General features: G+C 37.9%; 1 protein-coding gene and 1 long non-coding RNA gene across 2 annotated transcripts in view; both read left to right on the forward strand.

Annotated features, from left to right (window-relative positions):
- Nucleotides 1–13,076, forward strand: part of LOC144226759 (uncharacterized) — a 269,492-nt gene that overhangs the window by 33,898 nt on the left and 222,518 nt on the right. The gene's annotated exons all lie outside the window — the stretch shown is intronic.
- Nucleotides 4,556–10,683, forward strand: DMRTA1 (DMRT like family A1). Its single transcript, XM_077758289.1, has 2 exons — nucleotides 4,556–6,064; nucleotides 9,360–10,683. Exons 1-2 carry the CDS (start codon nucleotides 5,515–5,517, stop codon nucleotides 10,205–10,207), a joined length of 1,398 nt encoding a protein of 465 aa, XP_077614415.1. The 5' UTR covers nucleotides 4,556–5,514; the 3' UTR covers nucleotides 10,208–10,683.

A 13,076-nucleotide genomic window follows, 5' to 3' on the forward strand; every position in this document is an offset into this window, starting at 1 on the left:
GGTGCCTGGGTGGCTCAGCTGGTTAAGCATCCGACTTTGGCCTAGGTCCTGATCTCATTATTCCTGAGTTCGAGCACTGCGTTGGGTTTGTGCTGACAGCTCAGCTCTGACAGCTCAGAGCCTGGAGCCTGCTTCAGATTCTGTGTCTCCCTCTCTCTCTGCCCATCTCCCTGCCTCACTGACGCTCTCTTTCTCTCTCAAATATAAATAAATATTAAAAAAAATTTAAAAATTAAAAAAATAAGTAAATGTTCTAAAGTAGAAGTAATTATTGTATGGTTAAATGGAAAGTTATTTAGCTGTTACAGCTGATTTTTGCAAAAGGCTGTTAAAATGGGAAATGTTTATCATTATTAAGTTAAAACTATTATATATCCAACATTTTAAGGTTTTTTGATGCAGAAGAAAGATTAGAAGTAAAAAAATGCATTAATTCATCACGTTCATAGGCGACAATATGTGCTTAGATCTAAACATATTGAAAAGTACTGAATACAGTACAGTGGCATTAAAAGTGTAACTGTAGAGTTTCACTTTTTTTCTTTTTTAAAAAAGTTGTCATTAAGTACCTTATTTGATATTAAACAAAAGTACAGAAAACAAAGTAAACAATAAACCATACTTAAAAAGAAATCACACTCTAGCTTATATAACCTCACAAAGGTAAACCTGGAAAAGATTAATTTTTAGTGGACTGGAAATTACTTCTCAAGGATTTCAGAATACAAAGGAAACGTAATATGATATTAGTGCTTATTCAGCCAACTAACAATTAAGTCCTATAGCATCCATTCTTTACTTATTTTCAGAGAGGTATTGAATGTTTACTATGTGCCAGGCATTTAGAAACGGATACAGGAAAAAAAAAATAGTACTTCTCCATTCCCTGTCTTTGTTAATTTCTTATGATTCCAGGTAAGCATCTTCAACTGGTATGGAAAGAGCTCATAAAGCAACAAAGGAAAACACATTTAACATGTTTTACTCTATTTTGTAATGTCAAGGGGCAGGCATAATATAAGGTCTCCAACTGGCTTCTTGCCATCCCAGAGCAAGGGATCAGAGATGATGTCCTCTAATGAAGTTCTGTTTCCTAAAGTGCACAGTGCTGTGGTTAGTTACAGCTCTGGTATAATGAATTACTTCTCCTCAGCTTCAGAGTATTCTCAGGAGGGAGCATGTACTGGTAGATACTGGGTTTTGGAGAGTAACATCTCTTGGCCAATATATATATACACACACACACAGAATACAAAGGACTTAGGAGAACAGTTACAGTACTCAAATGCTGTTAGAGTATACACACACACACACATATATAGACAGTATATATATACAGTATATATGTGTGTGTGTGTGTGTTACATATATATATATAAACACCCCCCATATATATATATGACCAAACATATTTATCCTTACCCCAACAATATTCAAGGCTGTGTCCCAGAGGAGGCCCATAGTCCAGTGGCTAAAACTTTTACCAATCTGTGGACTGTGGTCTCTCAATCATGATTAACACTCAGTTACTTTTTGAAGAACCCCAGGCAAAGAGATATGTAGTTCACACCCCTCAAAACTGACAGAACGTGGCATTAGCATACATAGTATGGCTCTGGAAAACCTTGGAGTAGAAGGACTTTACAAGGTGTGCTTACATATATTCTGAAGCCACGGAGCAGATTGTACATGTTTATGCATGAAAGAAGACACAATTCTGAGCCTCTCCTTCCAAACCCCCAGTCCTCTTGCCAAAAGTTTCCAGCCAAGCTAAGTATATATGTTTTAATTTTATCCCCCACCAGCAGGTTCGTCCAGGCTCTTCTCCAGCAAGAGAAATGCTTTGACAGAGGCCTTAGAAGGGTAGTAGTGGGGTTCTTTGGAGATTAAGAACATTAATGAAATAGAATTTCAGGCTAGGGTTGGCAAATGAAATGAACCACAGAACTTGGAAGTATCCTTGAAGATGACTTCATGTTTTTAGTTGTCAGTGAGAAAAGTTAAAGCTGAGAGTGTGTAATTCTCCAAGCTGTCCTAGCTTAGTGAAGATCAGAGCCAGGCCTATGTTTGCAATTGCTGATTCACACTTCCAACTCCTCTTTGCTGATGGATTGGTTCTGGGAACCAACCAAACATGGCAGTTAACTCTTAAGAATTTAGGGTGGACAAGGAAGTCAAGTAGAAATGAGTAATTTTTAAAAAGGAGGTACATTAGTGTCTTTGAACTTGGGAGAGACTCTATTTATTAGTTCCCTTTCCTTCCTTCTGACATACCTCTGCATTTCTCATTTATCAGACCAGTCTGGTTTTTTTTCTTACTTTATTTTGAATAAATTTTGTAAGTGACATATTTGTGATACTTGGACACAGTTTAATTAAAAATGTGTTTCTTCTTATCATCTTTTCATTTGATGAAACTGTTGCCACCGCTAAATTGCAGCTGTTAACATCTTCTCAGTGACTTATGAGAATAGTCACAGTACTCATTTGCTGTTAGAGTAAAAAGAAAAAAAGGATACATAATTTGAGAAAAAGAGAGAATGTGTCATACTATTAAGGGGAAAGATTCAAGTTTTCCAGTGTGTTTGAGAAGAAATACAACTGTTTAAAATCATTGCTCCAGCTTTGGGCACTAAGATTAGGATTATCTTGGCTCAAAATACTTTCACATTATTCTATGCTTTTTCTCCCCCCAGAGGTAATGGGGTTTTATTTTTTATAAGGGCTTTATCATAGTATAGCTGACAAACAATAAACTGCAAATATATACCGTACACAGTTTGGTAAGTATACATATACACACAAAATCATTACCACAATTAAAATAATTAATGTATTCATTATCTCCAAAAGTTTCCTTTGAGCCTTTGTAGTCCCTCCTACTCATCTTTCACTGTCCCTCCACAACCTCTTTCCACCTGCATGTGGCTGTCCAATTGTCTCAGCAAAATTTGTTTGGAAAAAGCAATCTGTTTTCATTCCACCAAATTGTCTTTGAACCTTTGTATAAAATTAGTTGTCTACTTACGGGTGAATGTATTTCTAAACTCTGTTTTATCACCTTGGTTGATTTTTCTATCTTTTCACCAATGCTACACTGTTTTGATTATTGTAACTTTGTATAATTATTGAAACAAAATATTTTTAGCCTTGCAACTTTATCTGTGGCTATTCTTGGTCCTTCTTCTGCATTTCCATATGTATTTTAGAATGGCTTTGACAATTTCTACCAAAAAAAGTCTGCTGGAATTTTAATTGAAATTGAATGGATCTATAGATAATTTAGGTAGAATTGTCTTCTTAACAATTGAGTCTTCTGCCCCATGGACATGGTAGACCTCTACATTTATTTAGGTCTTTAATTTTTGTCACCAAAGTTTATTAATTTTCAGTCTTTCACACACTGATTATTTCTCATTTAAATAGACACACATTTTATTTAAATACATTTACTTAATTATTTTCACTTCCTTGGATGAAAACCAATATCACTTGCCATAATTGGAAGGTAACTTTGAAAATCAAATAAAAAACAGAAAAATAGTGTTAAATTTCAGGTAAACACTGGTGCTTGCTGAGGCTCTTAAAATTTTTTTGGTTAAAAGGCATAATTAACAAGCCTTTAAAGATTCTAAAGACATACTTACACCAAGCTAATCCTTTTCCTTTATGTAATCAAATCTTAACAAATAATAGAAAAAGGGAATTTTAATGATCCATGTAGCACTCAAAATCCATTTCTCAGATGTTGGATATGAGTTCCATAGTTAGGGAATAACTAGCTATTCGGAGTGGCTCGAGCAAAGATCTAGGAGTATGAGAAAACTTGAGGATTATAGAATCTGCAGAGGTTAGAAATTCCTAGAGTGGTAGTTTTAAACCTTGGTTGTATATATCACCACCTTTAGAGTTTAAAAGACTCAGGCCAAAAGAATCAGAATATTTTGATTGGAGTATCTATATCTTTTAAAAGTGCCCTAAGTGGTTCCAGGGCTTAGGAAGGGTGGAAAACCTCTATGATAGAATGTTAGGATATTAATATGGGAGGATGTTGATGGTGGTGATGGTGTGAGTGGGCAGGCAGGAGAAAGCCCAGATTGATTAGCAGTGTCTGCCCTGGATGTCAGTGGTTGTGATGCTAAAATTGTCATTGTTCCTTGCCTTGCCATCTTAGAGCTAGGATATGAATTGCCTGTCAAGGTAGTTGAATACTATTTTGAAGAACTGACAGAGCCCTGACTCTCCTTTCCATTAACAATAAACACTCATGAATTCTCTGCCTCAAATGCTCTTTCAGTTTAAAAGCAGTATGATCTTTTCTTGCATGTAAGGGCATAAATACATATTTTAAGAGTCCATTTTATGATAGCATATTTAAAGAATGGCCTAAACGACCTTTCCCAATACTTTACAATAGAAATGTGAAGTATTTTTGAAGCAGTTTTAACACAGTTGCTGCCTATAAGTTCCACATAAGAAATGCATAGAATTCTTTGGGCAGTAGCAAGTATAATGGGTGTAATCCAGATTTGCATTTGTAAATAAAATGAACGAGAAGAATCCGAATGTGAATGGATTCTCTTCATTATTTATCCATTATTTTGATGCAGCCCTAAGTAAGACCTATTTAAAGTAAGGCATCTTTGGGGCACCTGAGTGGCTCAGTTCTTTAAGCATCGGACCTAGGCTCAGGTCATGATCTCATGGGTTCAAGTCCTGTATGGGCTTTGTGCTGACAGCTCGGAGCCTGGAGCCTGCTTCGGATTCTGTGTCTCCTTCTCTCTCTGCCCCTTCCCCACTCGTTTTCTCTCTCTCTCTCAAAAGTAAATAAACATTAAAAAAAATTTTAATAAAATAAGGCATCCTTCAGGTGGGTAATATTTGCCGTCTGTCAAGCTCTGTTTTCTCACTAACATTGGTCATGCTACCATCCTGAAAACCACCTGGAAGGGAAAAGAAAAGACAACTTTACATCCAAATCCTCAAACTTGCTTTGGAGAAGCGTGGGACTGAGGCAAGGAGAACTTCCAACCTTAATTTAAGAAGGGCAGAGGGCCGGAAGGTTATTCATAAAAATCTACGTTGAGGAATTCATGGGGAGGCAAGTGGGAGATAAGGGCTCCTCTGGGAAAGGCACCTTTGCAGCCCATCGGGACGGTTTCTCGTGTCTCCCACTGTCCCTCCTCCCGGGCAGCCCCCACTCTCCGCCGGTCCCTCCCTCCAGGGCGTCCGCGCTCGGCCCGGAGCACTGGTGGGCGGGGTACGTCTCCCGCCCCGCTTTCTCCTGCGCAGAGGGCGCGCGGAGCACAGGGGCATTAACTCGGCGCCCCGGGACTCTTAAGAGGCTTACTGGGCATCTGCGCCTCTTCGCGTCTCCAGCCCCCGGCCGGAGTTGTGTCAGACTTTGCCCGTGTGTGGGTGGAAGGCAGCGAGACCGCGGCCGTCGGCGCGCACCCAGCCCCCGGCAGGGTTAGCCGTGGACGGCGCGCTTCGCTCCCCAGACGCTTCTCAAGAATGGAGCGGTCACAGTGTGGCAGCAGAGACCGCAGCGGCAGCGGCCGCCCCCACCCGGCCTCGNTCTTTCTGCGAGCCGCCGCCGCCGCCGCCGCGGGAAGCGGGGGCTGCGCGCCGGCCCCGGGACTGGAGAGAGGGATGGGCGCGCTGGGCTGCGGCTACCCGCGGACACCCAAGTGCGCCCGTTGTCGCAACCACGGCGTCGTGTCGGCGCTCAAGGGGCACAAGCGCTTCTGCCGCTGGCGGGACTGCGCGTGTGCCAAGTGCACCCTGATAGCCGAGCGCCAGCGCGTCATGGCCGCCCAGGTGGCGCTGCGCCGACAGCAGGCCCAGGAGGAGAGCGAGGCCCGGGGGCTGCGGAGGCTGCTGTGCCCGGGACCCTGCGGGCCCGGGGTTCGGACGCCCGGAGGCAGCCGCAGAACGGAGAATCCCCAGGCCTCGAGCGGCCCTGCAGCGGTGACGACGCCGGGACTGGGTGCCCTGACACAGACTGGTCTGGCGAGCCCTGCTTTCCAAGTTGTCCAGCCAGACGATACGGAGGAAAACCAAGGTGAGTTGGTCTTTCATTTACTCTTTGCAAAGAAAAATGGTCGTTTTGGAGAAAAGCTCTCCAAACAAGTAGCCATGCCTCCGTGGCGGGCGAGTAAAGTTGTTTGAAAGAAGCACTCTTAAGTTCTCGGAAACTGCAGTGTGCTATAAACGTCAATGAGTGTGTTAGAGACGCATTACCTTGGAAGGGCGTTCTGTACTCTTAGGGGATAGGATAAGATCCTGTAAAATGGAAGCTTGAGCGATTAGGTGAGCAACTCATGTTGGTAACGGAGTTTGCACCCAAGATGGTATTACTTTGAGTGAGGTAGAAGTTCAAGCGGGCATTGGGTGAAAAGTTGAGGGAGAAAAGCTGGGTTTTGAGCTTGCTCTATACTCCCTTCAGCTATAAACCCAAAGTAAATCTTCCAGTTGTGCTGGGACATTCCCTGATTGTTGGGAATACAGTTCCTCATCTTTGGGGCAAAGCTTTTGGTGCCAGCTAGAAGTGGAGAAATCTACCAAACCTCTTTAACCTTCTTCCCTTCCCTTAAAAATTTAGTCACCTCCCTCAGCTCTTTGTTGGCCTCCAAAAGTTTGGAAATTCTAGCTGTAATATATGAAGTTTCAACTGTTTCCTGTAGGAGAGAAATTTAGGTTTCCCTGGTTTGTAAAGCCATTGGGAAGAAGAATTTCAGAGTCCAAAATTAGGAATTTCTTATCCAAGGAGTTTTAATTAATTTTTTCTCTGATTTCTTGACTGCAAAATACCTTCATCCCCTGCATGGGGTAAAAAAGTTATGTGAATTCTTTTTTTATTTACTAGAGTTGTCTCAAATAAAATTTTCCTGCTGATGTAAATCTCACTGTATTTTAGGGAATTCCTCAGCCCTCTACAGGTAACACAAGCAGTGAAAATGTCATTTCAGTATTTTTGTACAAATTCAAGACAAGTTGTATCAGATGAAATTCTGTGATAATGAAAAGTAAGTTATTAATTGGAAAACTTTCCTGAATTGTGAATATTGCAGACCTTGGATCACAGGATGTACTTTTGTAAAAAGACTATCTCTGAATTTAAGTAAGGCATATTTGATTTTGTGTTCACATATGCCAGTGTTTTGCCCATATTCTAGTTTATTTCAGTGGACAAAATAGACTGTTTCTCATGAAACATCAAAGAGTGCCAAAAACAAAGTCGTTAAGCAACTAATAACTGCTATAAAAAAGTAAAAGTTAAAATCCTGTAAACTAAGTGAACAATGCAATCCGGCTGATAATTCTCTGCTAGACATTGATTTATATGTTTTTTTGTGGGGGGCAAAGTGTTCTGCTTTCTAGGGTCAAGTATTTTATTCTTTGCCTCAGTTGACCTTTTCTTTCGAAAAGCTACCCCTATAGCTTTTCTCAACTGACTGCCTCATCTTATCCAATATCCATAAACTGCAGTAGTCTATTTAATTTACTCATTAGACGAAAACTATTGAGTGATTCAGACTTGAATAAGATTTTCCTACACACAAAAAACTTACATACTAAAGAAGAAAGACTATATGTATCCAAAAACTACAACACAAGACAAAGTATACAATGACAAAAGTAAAGAAGTAGAACCAGGTTTAGGAAACCAGGTTGAGAAAACAGAGATGATGTAAATGGTATCACATATCTTAAGGATATCTTATTTTCTGGACAGTCTTATGCAATCAGTATTTTATTACATTATATTGTACTCCATGAGTACAGTATACTAACAAAGATTATTTTGTGCATAAGTTGCTGTAGATATGAAATTTTGATACCTTACATGTTCAGGAGGCATATTTAGTGAGTCATAGAAATAAAGTATAAATGGTGGACCAAGGCCAATCTTTCCCCACTTGGTAGACTTTATTAGAAAAGTTTCATTGTTTCTTTTAAAGTTGAAATACTAGAGAGTCTTTGTAGTTTTGTTGGAACAACATATATTCTTTTATTTTGTCATCTGTTTGATACAATGACAGAATTTTAACCCTTAAAAGGTTAAATTGCACACAGGTACTTTAATTTTAAAATAAACTATAGATACTTTTTTATAATTTAGGACTGCTTCCTGAGAAATCAAAGGAGTGTTGCAAATCATGTGTGCAAATCACTGCTTTAGTCAGTATTTACGTTGTTGCATTCATAAAATTTGTAGAAAAAAGGTTTGACAGAATACTCTTGAGAACCCCCGCTTGATAGTTTACTCTTTCCAATGGAAATAGAGATCAAGTATGTCTATAAGATGAAAGGAAATGTAAACCAAATTAAAAGTTGTTTAGTGAATGCATACATTATTATTATTTTGCTGGCATGAACTATATAAAAGGCATCAAAATATTACTTTTTTATGTTCAACATGTTGAGGCATAAAATTATGTTTGTGAAAAAAATATTTTTAGAAAACTTTCCTTAAGTTTGGAAGGGAGTTGTGATTTGAAGCAAATAATTAATATGTTGATGCTGATGATATGTACAGATATCAGTAGTGCAATAGTGCGGTTTATAATTTTCTTTTAGAAACAATTTGAGTGTAAACTTAAAAAAATATTTCCTAAGGATCGAAAAAGAAAGTCCATATTTCAGAGAGCATTATAAAAAATACCAGGTGTCTATCATCTCTCACATAAAATGAAATTCGTGAGCCCTGGTATGATCTGAGATTGGTACAGCACTCAGTATTGGTTTAGATTTGAAGTGAAATGAAGAACTTTGTTGTTGTTCACGTTATTCAGGTAACTTAATTGGAACGTGAAATGTGAGCATTAAAAAAATGTTGAAATTTAGTATTAGGTATTAAATATTCATTTTCATAGTGAGATTGTTCCTTACTTTGACTTCTTATCTAAACAGTCATTTTATTTAGTTCTTTTTTACATAATGTCATTTTGAAAAAAAAAATAGCTCACTGGGATAACAATGAAATTGGGTAATACTTAGAAAATCTCAAGTCACCAAATAGTGCAAATAGTGTGAGATATTGGTCTCATGCTAATAGCTAGGTAATAATAGACCTTTATCTTCTGATTCTTAAGTTAACTATAGCATTTGAATATTATATAATTTTGTGATCTTGAAATGACCTAATAAATAGCATTTTCCCACTGTTCCAATACCTGCATCTCTGAATGCCTTTTTAAACTTCTTGTTCACTAAAATCTCTTGCAGTAAATATTACTGATACACTATGAGTGAATGAATTATTTTATCCAGCATTATTTTCAAGTAGGTAGTACTGTGTTTTGGGAAATTTTCCTTTATTTGATTCCTTTTTTTCTTTTTTTTCTGTCCCTTAGAACTAAAAGACAGTAAGTGTGAATCATGCCAGAGTGGACAAGAAGAGCCAGTCTCCAAATCCCACCAGCATACTCTAGGATCATCTCCTAAGTCTGATGGTGTCATTGGAAAACAAAACATCAGGCCATCTATTTCAGAAAACTCAAACAAGGGTGATAACATTCAGCTTCCTCACCCTGGGGAGCTGTCAGGAGGGGAAGAGAGTCCTAGGTCCCTGTCATCATCGGATCTGGAATCAGGAAATGAAAGTGAGTGGGCAAAAGACTTCACTGCTACCAGAGCCAGCCTTCCCACACTGTCCTCAAGAACAAGAGACCCTCTTGATATCCTTACCAGGATTTTCCCAAGTTATAGGCGTAGCCGGCTAGAAGGCATTCTGCGGTTCTGCAAAGGGGATGTGGTCCAAGCCATTGAACAGGTCCTAAATGGAAAGGAACACAGACCAGACACCAGGGACCTAGCAAGCTCAGCAGAATTGGCAAATACAGCTTTTCAGAGAGCTTCAAATTTTAGTTTAGGTGGAATTGGTTTTGGAACTCTAGGGAATAAATCCGCTTTCTCTCCTCTTCAGACTACTTCTGCCTCTTATGGAGGTGATGCAGATCTCTACAGCTTAAATCCCAGAATAGGTATCAATCCGTTACGGCTGGCATATTCCTCTCCAGGAAGAGGGCTATCTGGTTTTATGTCTCCTTACCTGACTCCGGGGTTGGTACCAGCACTGCCTTTTCGGCCAGCTTTGGATTATGCATTTTCAGGAATGATTAGGGATTCTCCCTACCTTTCTAGCAAAGACTCGGTAATTGGTGGCAGATTGTATTCCAGGCCAAATCAGGACAATCTGTAATATTTCTGCCTATTCTCCCTTTCTGGAGCATTTCTGGAAGCGTGCAACGCAGCCCTCACACCCACAGCTATTAATGTGTACATTATGTATGTGAGTGGATTACGAGGCCTTCTATTTCTTTTTACAACCAATGTGATGGATTTGAGATCTAAATACTCTTATTTAGCGTTTATTAAGTGAAAGAAGCATTTAAACATTACACGTGCCTTGAATAAAGACATTTCAGGAAATATTTTTACTTTAATGAATTTTCTCCCTAAAATATCAGGATCCCTAAATACCAGTTGTAAGAATTCCTGTTTTAAAACTATACTTGTTTTTATTTTATTGAAAAATGGAGTTTATAATTGTAAAATGTTTTTAAGTGTTAAAGCAACCCAGCATATAAAATGAGCTAAAAGGAAGAATTGAAAAGTTGAGGTAATTCCAAATGACTATTACTTTGACTTTTTCTTCCCTTCTGTTCCTTGTACACAGGAGAGAAAAAAGTTATTTAAAGTATTTTAAAGAATTTTATTCTCATTTAAGTGATTAGTAATAAGTAAAACTTTTGAGAAATTTAAATTCCTTATTTCTTTTCTGAATGTTTTATCTTTCATTCATTTCTGCCATTTGTGATAACAAGTGCCATTAATAAAACATTTCTCTTTAAAGCAAACTTTGTAAATTACCCAAAGCCTGTGAACTAAATTTTAGGAAATGAGACTGCACCATCTCCTGGCCACTATCACTAACTGCATTTAAGTTCTGTAAAAGTGTAGAGATTAGAAACAAATGGTTTCCTAATAGCATAAGCTAACCTTGTTTTGAAATGGTCATTTTGGGTCATGCTACATAGAAACTTTCATATTATAAAGTGAACATCTGCTGTGGGTGAGGATTTTAATCTTTTTTTTATATGGAGAAATATTCCTTTCCATATGTTTGTGACAATATGCAGCCATTCTCAAAGGTAAAAATAGTCTTATTCAGAAAATTTAAATAGTTGCTCAGACAAATATTGACTGATTTTAGGTAGATGACGCTTAATGTATTGAGGCAAGATATAAAATTTCCAAAGGGGAAATATTTTTCATTAAATTTTAGAGGATTCCTTGAGATCTTATTAATACTTTTTGTTCTCCATCTGGAGCATACAAAAGCTATTTATTTTTTAGTAAGTGGAATATCCCTGAGAAAACTACTTATAAAACTATTTTATGAAATCTTCTTTATATGTCATTACTTTTTTTGAAGGACAGTAGCTTCGTTGTTTTTGTTAGGAATAAATGAAAACCCAGTCGTGGTATAGGATAGTTGATGAATTAGAAATAGTTTAAACAATTTAAGCAGCAAAATTCACTAAAAATTTCTTAAATTATATCAATGTGAGTATGTATATATATGCATATATATTTTATCAGAAAATATATTGTGTAGTATCTCATCTTGATGTAGGATGTAGATATATTTAATAGAGTATGTATTATTTTTAGCAGTATAAATATGAGAAAGCAGATCTTGTAAAGATTTGTTGTATTCAGTATTCATTATTTATTAAAAAGTTTTAGATTCTAAGCCTAAACCAAAATACAGTGCCTGGCAAGTAGTTGATATTCAATTAACATATACCGAATGGAGGAACCATTTTGGATAATAGATCTCTCTGCGACTCTGGTAAATCTAAAGACCTCTACACAATGGCCTACACACAGTTTTGCATATAATTTCATAGGGTTCTTGAATCTCTAAATGCCATTCACCATTCAGTTTGGAATCCTTGCTGATTCTTAAATTGTTTCCCTTGCGTTAATACGCTTTCAAATGCTAGAAGTTTTGGAAAGTACTAGATCCTATAGAGGATACCAAATGTAAAGTATTGTGCTCTCAAGGAAGTTACATTACACAATAGAGATCTGCTTTAAAAATATAACAATGCCAGAGTCATTGGATTCTTTGTGTGGTTTATATAATGATATGCATGTATCCATTTGAGAAGCTGAATTGCTTTTGAACTGGGGAGAACATCCATTTTGGGCCATATTCAAATTAAAAAATATTATCTTAAAATTTAAATTTATTTACATAATGCTTTACATATTTCATACCCTTTACAATACTTTTAGAACTAAATAAGCTTATAGAGTAGGTCCCATTTTGTCCAACATTAAATTGAATGTGAGGGACTTCAGGCCCAGCAGGAATGTTGACCGTCCCCAAGATTACCATAATAGTGCCCCTTATCAGCAGTAGAAGTTACTTCACCAATTTTACTTAAGACTCCAGGTTCTGAGGAAGGACTCATGTGTGTCTACTCACAGCTTTGTATAGTATCTGGTACCCAGTAGGTGCTCAAATAATAATTTTCCATGACTGGATTAAACATAAGGAGAAAGTATTAGCTTAGAAATTTGCTTATTCAACAGCTGTTTATTAAGCCCCTACTTTGTGCCAGTCACTGTGTTAGACACAGCGATAAAGTGTCTAATAGTTTACAAGACCTCACCTCAATTAATATATTGAGTCTCATAGTCTCTATGATCCATGTGTACAAAAACAACTAATTGTGCAGTGTTGCTTCTATTTGACAATGTTGGTCCATCAGTGAGTTCTGTATCATTGTGAGGCTTATGCGTATGGATGCCGCTTGAGGCCTAAACCCCTAAGCCACTAATTAGGAGGAGGGACATCTATTTCCATGTAGTGTGTTTACAGAAGTACAGTTTGTTTGAGAGGTAAACAACTTTCAGGTGTATAGTGAAAGAAGTGGGCAAAGAGGATTTTGTTCCCTTGAATGGAGTGTGTGGAAGTTACCCTAGCTTCCTCATGGCCTCTGGATCATAGCTGTTTCCTGGCCCCAATCCCAGGGTTGAGCTTTTGGAATTCCTCT

The sequence above is a fragment of the Crocuta crocuta genome, unplaced genomic scaffold (genome assembly GCF_008692635.1).
Source record: "Crocuta crocuta isolate KB4526 unplaced genomic scaffold, BGI_CrCroc_1.0 scaffold959, whole genome shotgun sequence".
Classification (NCBI taxonomy): Eukaryota; Metazoa; Chordata; class Mammalia; order Carnivora; family Hyaenidae; genus Crocuta; species Crocuta crocuta.